Source organism: Aspergillus tanneri (genome assembly GCF_003426965.1).
Source record: "Aspergillus tanneri strain NIH1004 chromosome Unknown AapTan_5_pilon_pilon_pilon, whole genome shotgun sequence".
In the NCBI taxonomy this organism is placed as follows: domain Eukaryota; kingdom Fungi; phylum Ascomycota; class Eurotiomycetes; order Eurotiales; family Aspergillaceae; genus Aspergillus; species Aspergillus tanneri.
Genome location: NW_022984632.1, coordinates 112,854 through 133,200, shown reverse-complemented (window position 1 = coordinate 133,200; position 20,347 = coordinate 112,854). Strand labels below are relative to the sequence as shown.

General features: G+C 36.9%; 2 protein-coding genes across 2 annotated transcripts; one reads left to right on the top strand and one right to left on the bottom strand.

Annotated features, from left to right (window-relative positions):
* Positions 1 to 9,109: 9,109 nt before the first annotated feature.
* ATNIH1004_009455 (uncharacterized protein) lies at positions 9,110 to 10,621 on the top strand (the record flags this gene model as incomplete). The annotated part of the gene is made up of 2 exons (XM_033574047.1): positions 9,110 to 9,132; positions 9,184 to 10,621. 2 exons carry the CDS (start codon positions 9,110 to 9,112, stop codon positions 10,619 to 10,621), a joined length of 1,461 nt encoding a protein of 486 aa, XP_033422065.1.
* A 535-nt stretch (positions 10,622 to 11,156) lies between these two features.
* Positions 11,157 to 11,744, bottom strand: ATNIH1004_009454 (uncharacterized protein; the record flags this gene model as incomplete). Its single annotated transcript, XM_033574046.1, has 1 exon — positions 11,157 to 11,744. One exon carries the CDS (start codon positions 11,742 to 11,744, stop codon positions 11,157 to 11,159), a length of 588 nt encoding a protein of 195 aa, XP_033422064.1.
* Between the last annotated feature and the right edge of the window lie 8,603 nt (positions 11,745 to 20,347).

Genomic DNA, 20,347 nt, shown 5'->3' with positions numbered 1-20,347 from the left:
AAGGGCTTCATATGCTCTGTATGGGCTATTCTAGCATGGACAATATTTGGATAGAATTGGCAGGTTTCAATCAAATTCTAAGGTGGAAGAAGAGGAAATTTATTAAAAGTGTTGATTGAAACAGTTGTAGTTGTATTCTCACAAACACGTTGGATTAACATGAAAGAGTATTCTCGAATGAATATCTCCATATATAGCCAATAAGCATGTACTTAAGTATATTAAATCTTATTCTCTTTGCTATGACCATTATACGTCCGTTATACGTCGCATGTATACATTTAGTACCTATGGGCCGGCATCCTAAGAGACATTCAACGCTGACTAGAACTCAACAAAACCCTCTCACAGTAGAGCTGCATATATATATACTCCCGATGCATCTAACTACCTCATGGTTTATCTTTTTTTTTTTTTGGTTTTTTTACAAGTCCTAGCGAAAGCAAGTCTTTAATAAGCATTCGCAAGGATTGGCCACAGGATGGAGTTAGGGTAGAATACATTAACTGTTTACATACTACATTTCTGGCCATCATTTGCTTCCAATAAGTAAATGTGCCTATTAGACAAAAGTATAATGGTTGTGAGATACCAACCTTGATCTCTAGACCTCTATATAGTTTACAACTCATAAACCCAAGTTTGGATGAAATAAGGGTAGCAGATCTTCCCTGTGAATAGGACCTTCAGCAACTACAATCCTAATACGTCCGTCCTACTGTGCGCCGCCATGGCAAATTTTCAACCACAAGTATACTTACATGCCCAAGAAAGTTGGCATTCCTAGGTGATCAGCGGTTGTGAACGGTTGTCATTTGTAACAGGTTGTGACCAACAGTACCGACTAACCTAAAATAATTAGAAACTCTCCGGCTTAAGCTAATACTAGTTAGGTAGTCTATAACTATTATAGTAAGATTCTAATACAGCATCAAAACTCTTTAAAAAGAGATTTAATCTAATATTTTAACCATCCTAAAACTACTAGTATTCAAAGAAACCGTTACTAGTAGAAGTATAGAACCTTATTTGTACTATTAATAAGTATCTAATATTGTAGTATTACAGTAAACCTTTTTTTATATAATAACAAAGAAAGGGTACCTACCATTTACTAGAAATAAAAATAAAAGAAAAATTTCCTTTATTTACTGTACCTAGCAAGTATATTAAATATTACCTGCTAAATATCCTTTATCTGCCTTAAGTCCTTTATCTCTTTTTTATATTACTATCTCTCTCCTGACCTTTTATTACCTTCCTCTTTTAAACCGCGGATTTATTCTGCTAGACTAAGCAAATCTTTCAAGCCATGACGCGCGATATAAATATATTAGATAAGCTAGTTATTAAACTTGACTTTAGTATACTAGGAGCCAAGAATATAGAGAGTAATAGTAAGTAAAACCCTTTTTTAGAAGTGCCTATGCTAACAGCACATAGTGGAGAAGTCTGATACAGGAACTAAGACAAAGAAGAGTAAGGTGTTAAAAAATAAAGGCAAACTATAAGAGATTCTTAGGCTGCAAAGTGAAGAAGACTGGGTTAAATAGCTGTGTTTAAGGTTTGTAAAACCATGGTGGCTTGAATTTTGGGACAGCTACTTAAGCAAAAAAGTATCCTTAGAGCGAGCCTGTGGAATTGGGAATATTTAATCAAGGATTATTACTAGAAAGGTAAATAGCAATACAAAATACAGCTTATTTTAACCAGATAAAAGTAAGTGGGATGTAACAGATTATACTACTTGGTTTTATTTTAATATAAAAAAAGAAAACCTTTAGTCTAATAAAAATGTCTTTTTTAGCTGAAAAATAAAGAATAGCTTAATAGATACTATTATCTAGGTACTAAAAGGCTATTTGGTAAAGATTTATACACCCTCTTTTATTAATACTAGAACTGGTGGACGTGCGATTTTTAAGATAAATAAAAAAGGTAAGTTTTTACCACTTGGTATACCTAGAAAAGGCTTCTCTAATAAGCTCCTTGCTAATAGAATAGGGTGTTTTAATACCTTAAGTAAAAAAAAACACCCGCAATCAGCAAATAGACAACCGAGTAAGGCCTAGAAAACAGCAGGTATAAAGAATAAAGGGAGTGCAGGCACACAAAAAGACAAAGAAAATTAAAATAATAGCAACAAGAATAATATTAATAAAAATATAGTAATACCTAATAAGGATAATAGTAAAAAAAACCTGCCAAGTTTAAAAAATAATAATTAAAAAAAAGACTTTTTTCTCCTACGCAGAAAGATTATACTTATCCAGGAATTTAATAAATACAATCCATAGTAATTTTATACAAATTAATATACATATACATATATATATATATATATAGATTATCACATATTAAGACATGTTATTATATGGAATTAAATTTATTATTTATTTATCTAATTCGCCAACTTTATACGCTCCTCTTTTATTAATAAGATTCCTATAAATTATAATAGAATGCTTAATAAATAACTTGCTTAAAATTTAAGTAGTAATTTATTTTTTGTTTACTTTTTTATTAGGCATGTATATTACTACTGTGTTATTATATATTATAAAAGGCAAGGAATATATACCTTAGTTAATATCTTGGTGCCTTAGCCTAATATTAGTGTATTTTTTTTCTAAATCTAGTTTTTCTATATCCTTACACACTGCACCTTCTATCTTATTAAGAAAAAAAGTATGGCACCACGAAAGCGCAGGCTTAATAATAATATATATTAAAAACCTTATATAATACTAATATCTATATTATTATTAACAAACTAATTATACTCTTAAAGACTTATTCCTGGTATATATTTGCTAGAATATTTCTGTTTGCTATTATATTGCCTGCTTAAAGCTAATAAATTACCTTACTATCTAGTTCTAATACCAATCCAGACATATACCCCTGTACCTTAGCTAAAACAATTAACACCTATACTTCCCGTGTCACCTGTTAAAGGTATATATAGATTAAAAAAGGCTTTTTTATAGTACTTATAAATAGTGTAATAAAACAACAGACTAAATTTTAGTTTACTCTTGTATTATAGGTTAAAAGCACAGGTATATCTAGAAATAACTATGTACAACTATATAAAATCCTTTGCCTATTTAATAGTAAAGAAATACACACCCTTTTATATAAACTAGACACACTTAAAACACACCTTTATAACTAAATTCCGTTACTTCCTATTCACAAGCAGCATGTTACAGTTACAAAGCATGTATAAAATATTAAATAATATAATTCTGTATCGCCAGATTCAACGTCCCCGCAGTTTGGTTTAATCTCGACCAGATTTTTCTAGGTATATTAACATTTTAACTGGGCTCTAAAAAGATGCACTTTGGTATGGCTGAGTACTCTAATAAGCCCCAGGAGCTCTGGCATTCAAGGGCATGGGGCTTATTAGTATATACTGTTTCCGGAGAGTTTATATTATTTTTTTATAATCAAGTACTATTCCCAAGTAACTTTGTTTATTTTCTACCTGTTTTTATTGCACAACTTAATACCAATGTGCAGTATGGGCGTATAGTATTTATTAGATTAAATAAATAAGTTAGTTTAAAGCTGTATATAAAAATTATCTTAACAATCCAGCCTGTGGTAATATTATTTACCCTAAATAGTTTTTTTTTATAGTAAAACTTTATTTATAACTAACAAGTATATATGCTACTGGAGAATTATTTATTTAAGCTAAAGAATAAAATTATACATAGTTAAGTTAATATAGCCTTAGAGTATAGTATATCTTTATCTGACCACACTTTTCCAGTTTCTTTTATATTTAACCTTGCGAGGAAGCAATCACACTTAACTTTTAAATTACCTTTATTACAGGCTAAATTAGAAGTTCTACATTATGGTCGCAGCTATTTAAAGTTATTTTTAATACAGAACTAACAGATACAGTTAATCCCTATTCTTATATTTATTAATAATTTTGGAATTTTTCGCAACATATACCGTGCATTAAAGGGATTTTATATAATACTGGCTGGTCTACCATATACTAAGTGTTGAAAGGTTGCTAATATATTTACCCTTACCCTAGGGCCTTATAAAGCAGACATGGGTACTACTATCAGTGGCGGTTCCGACCACCCACCGGCGGAAGGCGGTGGGTGGTCGGCAGCGTAAAGGAATTTTCACCGTAAAGGAAGATAATCAATTTCCTACATTTTTGAAGCTATACAGACCAAAAAAGATGCCTAAATCGTCCGAAATTTTAGATATACGCGTAAATGAAGCCGTTGAAGCTGTCCGTCTCGAAAAAAAACCCAATATTGCAAAGATTGCGCGAGAATTCGGGGTTCCTTATCGCACACTCCACGGCCGCATCCATGATCGAAGAAAGCCTCGTACAGCTCGAAATGCACCAAATAAAGCGCTGAATCAGTATCAAGAGGCTGCTTTAAGGCAGTGGATTGCTAAAATGCGTGATATCCACCTCCCCGTAACTATCTCATTGCTTTTAGAATGGGCGAACCTTACCGTACAGCGCGTTGATCCTACGCAGAGCGTCAGCCGATCGTGGGCGTATCGCTTCGCTAAAAGGCTTCCTCCTGACCTTAAATTGGGTCCTGTGATTCAAAGGACGAAGGAGAAGAAGCGCTTGGATGCAGAGGATGTCGGACAGCTTCAGTTCTGGTATAATCAGCTTGCCAACTTGCTTAAAGATGTCCCCGCTCGCCTCGTGTATAATTTTGATGAATGCGGCTTTCAACCAGGCAGTGGAAAGCCTCAAAAAGTGCTTGGTACAAAGGGGAGAGTTTCTGATACTTCCTGAAGCCGAGCATGCAGAGAATATTACTGCGCTTGAGTGTATTGCTGCAGATGGCTGGATTATAACTCCGCTTTTTATCTTTAAAGGAAAGAAATTTATGAGGCCTGGTATATAAGCAATTCCCAATTACTATACTGCAGTCACCAATAAAGGCTATATAAACGATGAAATCACACTTAAATGGCTTCAAAAATTTCACGAGGAGACCAAAGATCGTACAAAAAAAGGAGAAAAACGCGTACTTATCTTCGACGGCCATACAGCTCATAAAACGGTTGAATTTCTTCAACTCTGCGAGACCTATAAGATCCTCCCCTTTTGCTTCCGGCCTCATACAACTCATCTCTGCCAACCACTTGATGGAAAGCCCTTTCTCACATATAAAACGCATCTTCGCAGTGCGAATAACCTTATCGCGCAGTGGTGTGGAGTTCCGGGAGATAAAGCAGATTTTCACGTGATATTGTTGCCGTACGTGAGAAGACCTTTAATCCACGCCTTATTCGCAACTCCTTTAAAGAACGCGATATCTTCCCTACAGATGGATCTTTAATTATTGAAGCTATTCAAAATGCTTTACCACCGCTACCAGAAATCTCTGCACCCGATCTTCGCGCGTATAGCGAGAATACGCCTCCTCCGAACCCATTATCTTCAAGCGTTGAAAATACGCCTCCAAAAAGCGCTCAGCAAGTCGAAAAGAATCAGAAGAAGCTATTTAAACTCTTAAATAGCGATATACCGATTAATCCTCGCGTTGAGCGCTATCTCGGGCGCTTATTTCATCAGCAAAAACTTCAATCCGAACAGCTTGCCGTTATGAATTCAACTCTTGAGCGAATTGAGGCCGCGCAAGCACCTCGAAAGCGCAAAAAGACTAAGCGAGAGGTTCAACGCCTCGGGGATAGTGGCATACTACGCGTAAAGGATGCGAATCGGTCTATCGCGGACAGGAAGGCCAAAGATGATGAAAAGAATAGGAAAGCGGCGAATAAGGCGTATTTGAAGGCGTACGGTCACCCCCCACCAGCGCCCTATATAGAAAATAAAACTACAGATTCAAATACAGTATTGGCAGAGGAATCGGGCGATCAACTTTATTTTATTGATTCTACAGGCGTTTAGTGATAATAATGCGAATTGCTTCATTTTCTTCCTTTACGGTGAAAATTCCTTTACGCTGCCGACCACCCACCGGCGGAAGGCGGTGGGTGGTCGGAACCGCCACTGATATTACTCCTTTTTAGTTAGTATTTAAAAAGCTGCAACTTGGCAAGACAGTGCTTGTAAATGGCTAATTAGTATTTATTAATATTATAATACTGGCCTTTACAGCAGACATGCCCTAATAAGCTGCTAATAATAGATTACTAGCACACCAAGCTAATATTAGATGCCGAACTTGTTATTGTCCTAAACTGCGACGCGGTGATTTAGATTATAATACTATTTAAAATAGTTAATATTATTTTAATACTCTTTTAAAACGTGCTGAGGGGAACTTATTACTAGGAAAAGTAGAGCAAGATAAATTTTTTAGGAGTACTAGTTTTTAACAATCCCTATTATTATTACAAGTCCTGGCACCAGCTTTAGACCTGACAATTGCATGCGCATATAATATTCCACATTTAGAGTGGAAAGGGCTTGGTTAAATTTTACAGAAGCTTTTATGTGACTGTATACTATTAGCTTACGGTTAATTAGCTTATTACTCTGCTTTCCAGGCCTTTGTCCCACTAAGTTAATAGGCAAGAATCCAAAGCCTATAATATTAACATTCATGGTCCCTTTTTAAAAATAAACAGGCTATTATCCTTACACCCCTTATACTCCGATGCAATGCTAGTAAATCACAGTTTTACAAGTTATATATAAAAAAAGCACAGTTAATATTATATAATCTTTAGCCAACCTACTATTAACTATTAACATGGGAATTGATTATTTATGTATATACATTATTTGTAATATTAATAAGTATTTTATTTTTTATTATATTAACTTCCGTACAATATATTTAATTAATAATAATACAGGGCCGACATGCATTTTAAAGTCTGGTTTTTACAGGGTTACAGATAACCACTAATATGCTTGCGATAAATAATCTGTAATATACCCTTCTTACTTAACTTATTTTACTAATGGATTCTTAATAGATATTAATACTATTTTATCTAGGACTAATAATAAATAGGTGAAACATGCATGCCTTTTAAATATCTATATTAAACTGCATTTTACTGATTACATGTAAAGGGCTAGAGCCCGTTTGACCTCTCGGGCCAATGTCCCTACTGTCCCCGTTGTCCCTATTGTCCCTACTGTCCCCGTTGTCCCTACTGTCCCTACTGACCCTACTGACCCTTTTGGCCCATTGGCCCTCGATCGATGTCACGTGACTTCCCACCTTGTTTGTTACCGCTTGTCTCCTCTTCCTTTCTTCCTTTCTTCCCTTCTTCAACGATTCCTTCTTGTACATAACCTATCTTGTAGGTTCTATGGGTTCAGCCCTTGACATTACACGGCTAAATATGGAAGTCCCATGAATTATAATATTTTAGGTGGGGAACAAAAACATAAGTATGGTCGCTATTATTTTATAATACTATTATATAATAATACTAATAATATTTATATACAGGGTCTTTAAGAACTGGGCGGATTGTGCGGCTCCAAGTAACCTTATAGCCTATTTATTTAAGAAGGATCGTTTGCGATAATCCTTGCGATTAGGGATTTCTGGGTCGTGGAGTTATTAGCAGCCAGTTCTATACCAGCGACTTATAAAAATATTAATAACCTGTCCTTATTTAATTAACTTATTTATCTTGCTTAATAAGGAACTGCAATGTGGTGACACTAGCGATAAAAAATCCCTCTAAAATTAGGCAGTGAAAAATTTTGGCCAAGAAAACCTTATAGCCTCTGTTATAAACAACCTTAATATTTATGTTCCATTATCACTGTCCTTCGGAGATAATAATATCTTAGTTAATTAACTGCAAGATATATATATTAAAAAGTACAGTGTATATACTACTGCTGCTAATTTTAACAGCTTACAGCTATCCCCATGTGTAAGATTTTACAATAAGTATGCTTAATACTGCCTATATTATAAAAAGCAACTACTTATACTATATAGAGCTATGGACTGTTATGTTTATATTATTTGTTATTTAACAAGGAGTATTTCTTTGTCTTAGCTCGGTATCTTAAACAAGTGTCAGTTAATAGTATAGCAGAGGATAGTATTTTTTAGCTTCCTTTTTACTAATATACAGATAGATGGAGCCTTTTTACTATTCTGGATTTTATAGCAGACCCGGAGTTTTTTATTAATGTAATATCCCCTCACGGTGTGCCTTAGTTAACATCTTAGTTTTTTATACACTGTTCCTGGCGGATTAACTATGTATAATTTATTACTTCTTTATATACTATATCTACTATGGAAAAGGCTCTTTCAACCCCTATATAGATATATGCTATGGGTGAATTAGATAATTTAATACAGTGTTAAGATAATTTAATATTAGTAGTATAATAAATATAAAACTGGATTAATCTAATTATAGATAGTATCTACTATTTCTTATTTAATTGTATAATAGCAAGATACTAGTATTATAATAAATATAACAAGTATCTAACTATGCATAACTTATGAACCGTTGTATTTAGTTGTAAATATCAAAGAGTTGTGGGTTTTATTACTTGTTAATCCTGGTTTCCCTTGGTTGTAGCTGGTTGTCAGTAGTTGTGAGAAGTTGTGGGGGTTTAAACTGGTATGCAGTGGTTGGGAATGTATTCTTAGCTTATAATTGGACATGTCGTACCTTTTTGGCAACCATTCCACAACCCTTTTAAATGGGATTATATAATTACATACCTTTCCCACAGTCGCCAACCCTTCGACACTGTCGCACCAAAAAAGGGTGGGCATGTAAGTACTAGTGGATTTCAATTTCAAGGGGCATTTCAAATTTCAATTACCAACCCTATGAAACAAGCTAGATACAAACAATGCAAACAGACCACTTGGTGTGTTCGTCACAATGCGCCGCTTATCTTCCGATTGACAAGCGAAGTGACATCTTGATCTGGGGCAGGACGTGATAAACTCCCGCCCCCATTCTTGGCCCCGAAGGGACAGGGAATAGGTTCCTCTGAAGTTATTATAGGGGCTAGAACTGTTGGGCGACTGGAACTGCCCCTTATAACAAGGCTTATCCATAATAAGAACCCCATCAACTTCCACTTTTTAATTTGACCCTCAACACTAACCGTCCTTGTTGGCGACCCAAGATGAACGGTCTATCAAACCTTAAGTAAGACACCTACTGTATGTCAAATCGAGACTCTCTAACTAAAAGCCCAAGCCAACTTACCAAGTTACCTAGTGACTGTTGGATTTGTGTCTTAGACTGCCTTTCAGTGGTAGAGCTGCGTCAGATCGCGTTGGTCTCTCGTGGTCTCAGTATAACGGTAGAGCCTATGCTGTATCGAACAATCTCCTGGAACTGGGATCCAGTGCCAATCCGACCACTGCTCCAACTACTTCAGTCAATCCTGCGGCATCCCCGACGTGCATTTCACGTCCAGCATGTAAGATTGATGTCGAATACCCTTCTTGATTCGGCGACGCCATGGACTGCCCCATCCCTTAATCTTAACTGTATAGAGGAAATTGCAAACTTTCCTTTTGTGTTACAGCGGACCCAAGCAATTATCCAAGAGGCCAGCTTTCCAGACCAACACAGATGGAGTCAAGCCCTCCAAGAAGGAAATCCATATGCCCTGGTGGCAATCCTACTATCCCAACTACATAAGCTTCGGTCGCTACATCTGGACTACTCCTTTGTCTGGTTGTATGGATTTCCAGGGTTAATGCTCCGCCATGCTCTGTTTTCTGCGCCACAGGACTCGCTGTCCAAATTTCAATCCTTAACAACGGTAGACTATGGCGGTAATGTCCGCCGAGCTCCCCGAGAAAGCTTGTCCACCGTGGGCATCCCGAAAGATTATCCCGCTTGTAATCCATATCAGTTCGGTGCCTGGTTTCACCTGCCGTCACTTCGATCTTTGGCCATTTGGCTAAAGACACAGCAGGAATTTTTAATTCCAGGAGTACTATCAAATATTACTCAGCTCAACACCCTTATTATCGCTCGATCAACCATCCAAGAAGACCAGGTTCCAAGCCTGCTATCAGAGACTGGAAGCCTCAGGACCCTGCACTTGGGTATGGCTTATAAATGTGGACACCACATAGCTTTAACAAATGGACCTGCCATTTTACAGGGCCTGATATCCGTCAAACACACTTTAACAAAGCTATCAATAGGCTTGGAATATTACCCGCCTCCCTTTGGCGACCGCTTTCGTGAAATTGGTGAGGAGGAGCTGCGAAAGCCGTTTCACAGATTTCTTAAACACTTTCCGCGTCTCACTTCGGTTGAAGTCCCAGTGGAGTTGCTTATCGGTTGGGACCCAGAGCCGTCAGTTGATCTAACTATGGTATTACCCAGCACACTCGAGCAGCTGTGCATCCGTGAGGAGCTCGTGTACCTTACTCCGCGTGACTGGCGTGATTATTGGACAGAAAAGTCACTGGAGGATTGTCTTTTGGAAAATGCATCTCGCCTACAGTCACACATGCCTGATCTAAGGCAAATCAGGTTAAGAAGCTGGGCGCCAACTGAACGCGGTAACGTGCGCAGGGTTAAGCAGCGATTGATAGTCTACACAAAGTTTAAACAACTGGGGATCCAGTTTGACTTAGTGTTCGATCACATGTCGACGGGGTTGTGGATTTAAGATATATGACTGCCAGAGCAGGCCAATATATAGCAGAATATTACGCACTCCAAAATTTACCTTTCTTGTTATCTAGCAGAATAAAATACCCTTGCCACTATTCAGGAACATAAATAATTTCCTAAATAAAACACCAGTGACTAGTTAACATGATTTTTGGGCGGAAGGACTCTGCATTAGATATAAAAGAGCAATTTTTGAATATTAATATCTCCGGCAATATTAAAGATAAATGGATGCTACATTATGACCTACAAAACAGAGATCGAAGTAAAGCCAAATCAACAATATTCTGTACCTGCAACGAGAATATTAAGCATGGAGGAGAGGAAGAGGATTAAGGTAAACAATGGAACAGATATCCCCGTATACTACCACGCTCCACCGCTCCTCCACGACCAAACATATTAAATGGAACAAACAACGAACAACATAAACTAACATTGCAAACCGACACTGCAAACTGACCCCGCGCCGGTCGTCACAGCTACTAACTATATGACAGAGTGATCCTTCCACCCAGGAATCATGTTACCTATTCACAGTACTCAGAGTAAACGTCGTCAGGGCTTTTCCCTCTGGTAGATTCACTATAAAAAAGTGGCTGCCACTCCATTGCTTGAATACTGTTCGGGTTATAGGCCTCGGGCCTTGTATTGCCAGCGAGAACACTAATCCCTTGCCGCAGCTCTCCCATGACTTCCTGACAACCATATTCGGTTAGGGAATCACCCCAGCACGGGTCCACAATCTTTTCGTCCATAATTTTACCATTAATGTCTGGAGTTACACTCCACGCCACCATTTTACCCCCCTTAGGGAGAGCCGGACGCTCCCTCTCATGGTACATAAGGAAGATATTCATCTCCCCGCAACTAGCATCATTTTTGTGCTGTGCGCTCACGAGAGTGCGTTGGCTACAGGCGCTGAGAGCACGTTCAAGATCTGGAGGGAGGCCTTCCCGTGTCCCTCCACGGCCGCCATGAGTGGACGGGGTTTTGTAGATAAGGGGCGGACCCCTCGCGGACGACGCAAGATAGACCTCGTTGCCGACGGCATACGCGGCCATTACCCGCGGCCATTCGAGTGCGTGTACGTCTAACGCATCAAGGTCCTGACGCATGAGCTTATGGGCATCAATAGCTAATTAAAGTATCTGTTCATTGCGTGGTGGCCTGTCGAAGATGGCAATAGAACTGTAGAGTATGTGCTTTTTGGATGGGAGGCTTGCATCCAGCCAGACCTGTAGCTTTACACTGTTGACCAGTCCAAGAAGGACGCTAAAAAGGAGGAAAAGGGTTGTTTTCAACATGACATGTGATTAGAACTTTGAGATGAGGAGACGGAGGAGTGACCTAAGGAAATAATAATGGAAAGACAATCTGTTTCACGACATAGAAGCGGATGCCTCGAATTTAAATACCTACTATCGTGCTCGTCGTAGGATATTTCTAGCAATTAGTTGGTCTTAGAATGCCCTACCTCAAGGAGAGAGCACCGACATGGATAAGGCATTGTAGGGGGTGGCCCGGTGTCGAGATATTGGCAACACATAATTACAGGGATCCCAGTCGATACGTTTGGAGTCAACAGATAACCAGGGTGATTTTGGACCCTGTATTGCACCAAAAGCTCATCTAGGACTGTGTTTATAGGCCCAACCGAGAAAGCTCAGACTGTTAGTCTTGGGCTAAACTTATCCACATACAACAGACCTGTCTTGACATAATATAGCTAATACAAGCCGCTGTGACTGGCCCCCAAATCACCAACACCGGGCAAACACGAGCTCTTAGCTGCCGTGAATGCATATGAGATTTTTGGGTGGTGTTAATTAGGATCGAAAAAGGCCCCCAACCGACCACCATGGTTTAGAATCCCAGCACAAGGAATTCATGGGCGGGACAGTAAAATCTATTGGTCACATCGTATAAAGCAGATCAACAATACAAGTATAGCGGGCACTTAGAATTCCTTCTCCCTCGATTATACCATCCTCTTGTTTGCCCGCGACAGTGAATCCAAGGATCCTGGTGATTTCACGGAAATCAAGAAGTTTGCTGCAATCGGGGACTTATACAAGACAATATAATACAATTCAAATTCTATGAATCTGATGGAGCCCAACTGTGAAATATTAATAAAGCAAGAATCGGAGTCCTCGACGCTATAAACACGAAAACCCTATATAAGAAAGATAGGCAGCGGGTGCCTGCTGTTGTGAATTAAGGCTCGACCCAGTAGAAGAGATTCATATACAAATATTAATTTGGAACCGATTAATAGGATATTAATCCCGCGTTCACCGTGTATATAGATTCCCAAGTTTTCAAATAAAAACATTAACAATATAATCTTTATCTGATTTACAACACCTGTAAATACAGATACAAAGACAATTTAGTGTCTTGCTAATTATGTAAAACACAACTAAAATAAAAACCACCATTCCAAAGCCTAGCCATGGAATTAATAGCCGTCTCTGCGGTGGAAAGAAGAAATATAGTTTCGGCGACCTTTTCTCCAGTAATAATAAAAGGGGCCACCGCACCTCGACCGACGACAAGACTCCGCAGACCAAACACTCATAGTTGCATGCTCAAAGACAATAAGGCAGTTGGCCTGCTTGGCTTTAGGTACTATGACATGACAGTTACTTCGTAGGGGATTGCCCACACTTACTAGAAAACGTAAAGATTTGGCCCCGTTGGGGCCATTATGGAATGCGATTCGTCAGGCTCTTTAATATGGTCGCACTTGACTACATTTAGGATTGGACCCTAGATTTAGAGCTTGTTTCCAACGGCCATTTTTATTTTAGCCCCAATTTTGATAAAGCTGGGCTTACAGGGACGGTGAACTACGCGAGCCTACGAATCTCAAAGCGTGGAATAGCTCACTAGAGGCTCCTAGAGGGCAGGCTGGTTTTCCATCGCGGGTATTACTAAGCGAATCAATCCATCGGAGGATGGATTACAGTGGGATGCAAAAAGTGTTAGCCCCCCCCCTAATCTGCCTACATACTCCGCCTACCTAGCTTGTCAAATTCTGCCGGCCAAAACCTTCAGAGCTTTAGTATTTTCTATACCAATCATTTGATCAAGTTCCCTCCGTGAGGTGTGTCTGCGTGGAGGTATTTTTAATATAGATTTATATAGAGAGAGATTCATATACGCGTCTGCATGTTTTGGTATGGAGGTAGAATAGGTAGGCGGTAGGGCGGAACAGGCGGTCAGGATTTGGGGGGGGCTAACACTTTTTGCATCCCACTGTAGTATGGATATGGATGGATTATTTGTCCATCCTTTTCTATTCCTGCCTGGGCCGCCTCACCGCTTCTTGCTTAACCCCATTTTCCAGTATCTCCACACATCCATGTTTAGACTTCAATTTTTCACTCAAGTTTAAATCTCTATTATCTGAATATGGATTCTAAAGTAGATCCGTCACTCCTTGCTCCTTCAGTAACATTAGATTCAAGCTCAGTTCAATCAACACGAAGCCGGACAGCCCTTGCGACATGGGCCCATGCTCGTACAGCAGTAAACAACAGGCTTGGCAATGATGAATCCGAACATTATCGATTTGATTACAGTGATTTTGGGTAAGATTTGTATTTTAGCCCTAACTTGTGCTTAAATATAGTAAAAGTTTTATATATTATACATAACTATAAGAACTAAATATTTTATAAGTATTATAAAAAACTACTAAGGATTGTCTGAGTAATAAGGAATCAAACCTTTGGATAATTATCCCCGATAATACGGGATAATACAGGAATCAGCCCCACTTGTATTATCCGGGATAATTATCCCAAGATTCGCCCCCTTATAACTCAGCTAATTCTTAGTATTTTTTATAATACTTATAAAATATGTAGGTTTTATAGTTATTTATAATATATAAAACTTTTATTGTATTTACACACAAGTTAGGGCTAAAATACAAATATTTGTCAAGGGCTGAACCCGTAGAACCTACAGATAGGTTATGTACAAGAAGGAATCGTTGAAGGAGGGAAGAAAGGAAGAGGAAAATGAGCGGTAAACAAACAAGATGGGGAGTCACGTGACAGGGATCGAGGGCCAATGGCCCAAAGGGCCAACAGGGCCAAAAGGGACAGTAGGGACAGTAGGGACAGTAGGGACAGTAGGGACAATAGGGACAATAGGGACAATAGGGACAATAGGGACAACGGGGACAGTAGGGACAATAGGGACAACGGGGACAGTAGGGACAATAGGGACAGTAGGGACAGTAGGGACAATAGGGACAACGGGGACAGTAGGGACAACAGGGATAATAGGGACATTGGCCCGAGAGGTCAAACGGGCTCTAGCCCTTTACAATCTTACCCAAAATCACTGTAATCAAATCGATAATGTTCGGATTCATCATTGCCAAGCCTGGTAAACAATGAACCTGAATTTAAAGGTCAAAACCGCATTATGTACTGCATTTATTGTCCACCTGAATCACTATATAGTAGTCTAATTACTACTAATTTTCGAAGACATCTGAATTTAAAGCATTAGATTAAGGTTACAGAAGATCCGCGTTGGGTACAATCAGCTATACTTGATAAACTTCAGCAACTCTATGATACAGCAGATTTGTCAGGCCATGCAAGAGAAATAAATGCTCAAGTCCTCTAAAAGGTCCTTGATCAAGATATTATTAATCGGGCATTGGTTTTATTAATTGTTGTACGAAACCTTTTATTCCGGATTGTTAAATGGCCAGAGTTTCATGCATTTTGTCGGGTGCTTAATCCTAAATTAGAAAATTATCTTATTACAGCTCACTCTACAGTCCCTAAGCTAATTGAATCGTCATGGCAAACACAAAAAGATATTGTACGGAAAAAGCTTTAATTAGTATTATTAGATATTTACCTTTTACTTGATATATGGACCTCTCCGAACCGGATTCTTTTTTTTAGAATTTGCGCTTATTTTGTTGATCAAGCTTAGGAAAAGCTTTTAAAAGCCCTCCTTGCCCTTTGTCCAGTGATAAATCATAGTGGCGATGAGCAATTGCTGTTCTTCTTCCAGTTCTTTAGGACTATGGGATTGTACAAAAGCTTGGCTTGATTATTTGTAATAATGCCTCTTTAAATAATATACTCTGCTGTACAGTGAGCACTTATCTTTAGAAGGAAAAGGAGATTAAATGGGATCCTGTATTTCGACAAATTCGCTGTATTAGCCATATTATTAATTTGGCTGTACAAGCTTTTCTATTTCACAACCTAATTGAAATGGATCAACTTGAGTTATATGACGAACAAGAAGCAAAAGGAGAAATAGGTGATGAGGAGAGGAAACAGTCAGCTTTTTAGATTATGGGGCCGCTGGGCAAGCTTTATAATATTATCTTACATATCCGTGGTTCGGCAAGTCGTACAAAGGAGTTTATGTAGAGGGGCGAAATGCCTTGCTATCTAACAACTAGATATACACAAAGAGGAATCGCTGAAAGGGAGAAAGTAAAGGGGAGGAAGTGTGCATTCTTATACTACAAGGTGTTATATAACTATAATAAGCGGACTAATTATATATATTAATTACAGCGAAGGTGAAGCCGAGTAATATACAGGTATAGCCCGTGACATTATCCCCCCCCGGAGAAGTTGTGGGCCCGGAGCCCATAACTTTTAGGGAGTCGTGGTGGGACCCCCTTTTAACTCCCAGATATCCAGTGCGACTGTGTCTTCCATGTTATAAGCAGCTATCTAGATAGGTGTTTAATAACCTATCTATTTAACTAAATATTCGTGCCTAAAGCTATGCCCCCAACAGATCTAACGCTTGTCTAAAATCTTATCTACCCTGTATTTCTTTTCGCCATCCACAAGGAACCCCGGGGGTTGCTAGTTAGGTCGGGATTGGCTCGGCAGTGTATTCTTAGCTACCAGACGTAGTAATATAGTATAGAAAACAGGGTAAATAGCTATTAATATATTTAACTTGTAGGCGTGGAAACCCACATGCTTAATAATAGTAAACTTGGCATGTTAGGTGTTTAGTTTCTTGCAGGGACAGTTAGTTTTAATATTCTAAAAATTAAGCTATACTTTATCTCCTACTTAGTACTAAGGTGCTGTATTCCAGTGTTGGTTGGTATATTCCTCCTGTGTAAGCTGTGCTATAATTATAGCTACCTGGGCTAACTTTAATACACTTTTTAGTTTACTAATAATATCCTCCGCACGTTGGGCTGGTGTTTTCGGGCTCTAAACAACCTCTAGGGCTTTAGGGAGGTCCAGGGGCTTTATATAATATCTGTGGTCCAGGAAAAAAGGGCTAATACTAGTAAATATAAAGTCTCTATTATTTAGTACAAGCATCGCAGCAGGATACAAGAATACCCAGTTATCTTGAGTATAGTTTATAAAAAAATATAAATAAGATTTAATAGTAATATTTATTTACTTTGTTACTTTATTTATTTTAGGATACCAAGCTATAAAAAGACGCCTTTTTATCTATAGGAGTTTATATAAACACTTCCAAAGGGCGCTAATAAACTGCTTACCTCTGTCTAAGACAATTACCAATGGTAGGCTGTGGTAGGTGTAAAATACTTTTAGGAACTTTTAAATAATATACTCTGTTTTAATATTCTTACAAGATTTAATAATAACCCCCTTTCCTAAGCGATCTGTGATAACTATAATATTTGTACAACCTGATAATACAGGGAGTCCTATAATAAAATTTATAAAGATCTTTTTTTACTTATAATTAAATATTAAAAGCAGTTTTAGCAGTCCCTGCTATTTATTTTTTTATACTTGGTTGGCACTGTACTAATCACAGTTATAGTAGAATTAATAAATATTAAAAAATATTTAAGGCTAAAAAAACTGTCGGGTAATAAGTGCATATAAGGTATTATATCTAGGATATTTAATTAAAATTAAATTATGTATTTCCTAAATAATACATGTTTTTAAAGGCTTTAATTAGGGAACCTAGTGCTACTTTTAAAATAGTAGCTATTTTTAACTATCTAAACTGTATTTTAATATAGGGACCTTTATCTGGAGGTACTTAGGGAATTAGGCTACCCTGCTTTAAATTATATATACTAGCTTTTTTCTTTGGTTATTTTTTTACTCTGCCTCCTGCCATTGCTCCTCTAATAGTGGTAAAGCCGCTGATTTATAATCCTTGCTGTTACTTTTAGTAAACAAGACTAAGATAGTCTTAACAGTGCTTTTATTTATATCTTTAAAGGTTTCTAGCTTAAATAACTGTATTTCCCGACTACTTACATGCTTATTATTAGTATCCCTTAGTAAGTCTTGTTCCCTGCAGGATAGGGCGTCGGAGAAGGTATTTTGTAATTCTAGGTAATAGGATATTATAAAGTTATATTTATTTAGTAAATAGGCCCAGCGCATTTACTGTTTGGTAAGACAGTATTAGGTGGTAAAGTATTCTAGATTTTAGTAATTAGTAATAATTTAAAACTATTATAAACTTATAAGTTTTAATTCCTATTTCTCCAGGCAGCAGATAATTACTAGTAACTTTTTATTATATATTTTATAATTACACTCTGCAGGGGTATTCTTTTCTAAAAAGTAAATATATAAATATAATAATTTATTATTATTATACTAGAATAGAATACCTTTTATACTCTACCTTAATAAATCTACTTTTATAACTATCTCCTGCTCCGGATTAAACTGCATAAAAACCGGTGCGGTGGTGAAAAGCTTTTAAAAAGTTAAAAAATATTATCCGCGGCCTTTATTTATTAAAACCATGTATCCTTCTTCGTGAGTTTTATAAAAAAAAAAATAAGTTTTAAAAAGTTTTTAATAAATCTCTAATAAAAGTTTATAAAACCTAGGAATAAGCAAACTTTTTTTATAAAAATAAAAATTACCCACCCTAATACTATACTAACCTTATCCAGGTCCATGCAGATTCCCTTCTTAGTCTTAATAATAAATTCTAAGTATTTTATTAACTAGACCTTAAATTTGTATTTATCTATATTAACCTGTAACCTAGCCTCCCAGAGGCGCTTTAATACCTTTTATATATAATTACAGTGTTGGCGCAAGCTTCCCAAGAAAAAAATTAAAATATTATTAATATAGGCAGAACAGAATTTATTAATATAGTCCCGCAGTGCCTAGTTAATATACTATTAAAATATACTTAGGGTGTTCGCGAGGCTAAAAGGGGTTATTAACTATTTAAAAAGCCTATACTATATTTAAAAAGCTATTTTCTATTTGTTACCCTTAGCTATTCTAATACGGTGAAATGCAAAGGTAATATCTAACTTAGTAAACTATCTTGTATTGCTAATATAATCTAGGGTCTCCTGGATTAAAGGCATGGGATAGTAATTTTTCTTAGTTATTTAGTTAAGCACACAATAATTAACACAAAAATATAGTAAGCTATCAGGCTTTTAGATAAAAAATATAAGGGCAGATATAGGTAAGTTACTAACCTATATAAAGCCCTTATTTAGGTATTTATTTAGTATATGTCGGAGGATAAGTAATTTCTTTTTACTAGACTTATAAATAAAGCCTTATAGGGGCTTTATTAGCTTGCTATTTTTATCCTTTATTAGCTCTATCTTGTGGTTAATATTAGGACCTTGTAGCAGAGGTAGGATTTTAGCTACTTTCTAACTAAAGATATTAAGATACTTATAATAGTAAACTGGGAGCTTATCCCTGGGGTCTAAGTATTTCCGGGGGCGAAGTACTTGTTTAATATCCTAGAGGCTTATTATAAAAACCTTTAATTTAGCCCCTTTTTGCTTCCGTTTTTTTAAAAGCTTAAAAGCCTTAGTAGAGATAACCTTAATATCCGCCATCCTTCCTAGCCTAAGACTACAGGGGACCTCTATGCTACTGTTCCGAAAAATTATTTTTAACTAGTCTGGAGTAGGAATTATGTTCTAAGACTTTATCCATAGAGTCCCTAGGATAATATTATAGTTAGTAAGGTGAGGGGCTTTATATAAATAAATATAAAATTAATAGTAATTCCTAATATTAAGTAATAACTTTACTATACTCTTAATCTTCTTACTAGTAGGGCTTTTAAATTTTTAAATACCCTGTAGTCTGATTTTAACACGCGCTAGCTAGTTCTTGTTAATAAAATAAAAAAAGATTAATTTATAGGTATTTAACCCTGTGTTAACTAATATGTTTGTATTAGCCTTGCTATTAACTTAAAATACTATTATAAAGGGTGGATTATTAAACTTGTTATTTTTTATAAACTTCTTTTATTCCCTTATAAAGCTAGCTCCTGGGTATTTTAGCAGGTATTTTTTTACTAGAGCATGGCTTTTCCCTAACTATCCCCTTTAGGTTTTATAATAGTATTATCCCCTTCTAAAAGGGCGTCTTCCATGTTTACTTTAAAAATACTTAGTATGGCTAGAGGGCAGCGGGCCGGGAGAAAAGCGCAGAGTTTAATAAAATATTTAGTAAAGCTATAATAAAAATAGTGGTTTATTTTCTAGTGATAGTTTAACTTATTTTTTTTTAACCCACTTAGCATGCTTAGGGGACTTGGTAATAGTAGGTTTCTAATTTATCTTTTTATTATTATCTGTTTTAGTGGCTGTAGTGCGAGGTTCGTTACCTGTAAAAATAAAGGTGTGTTTAAAGGGAGAACAGGTTTTATTAAAAATAAACCCCCTACCTAGATAGCAGTCTATAAGATATTT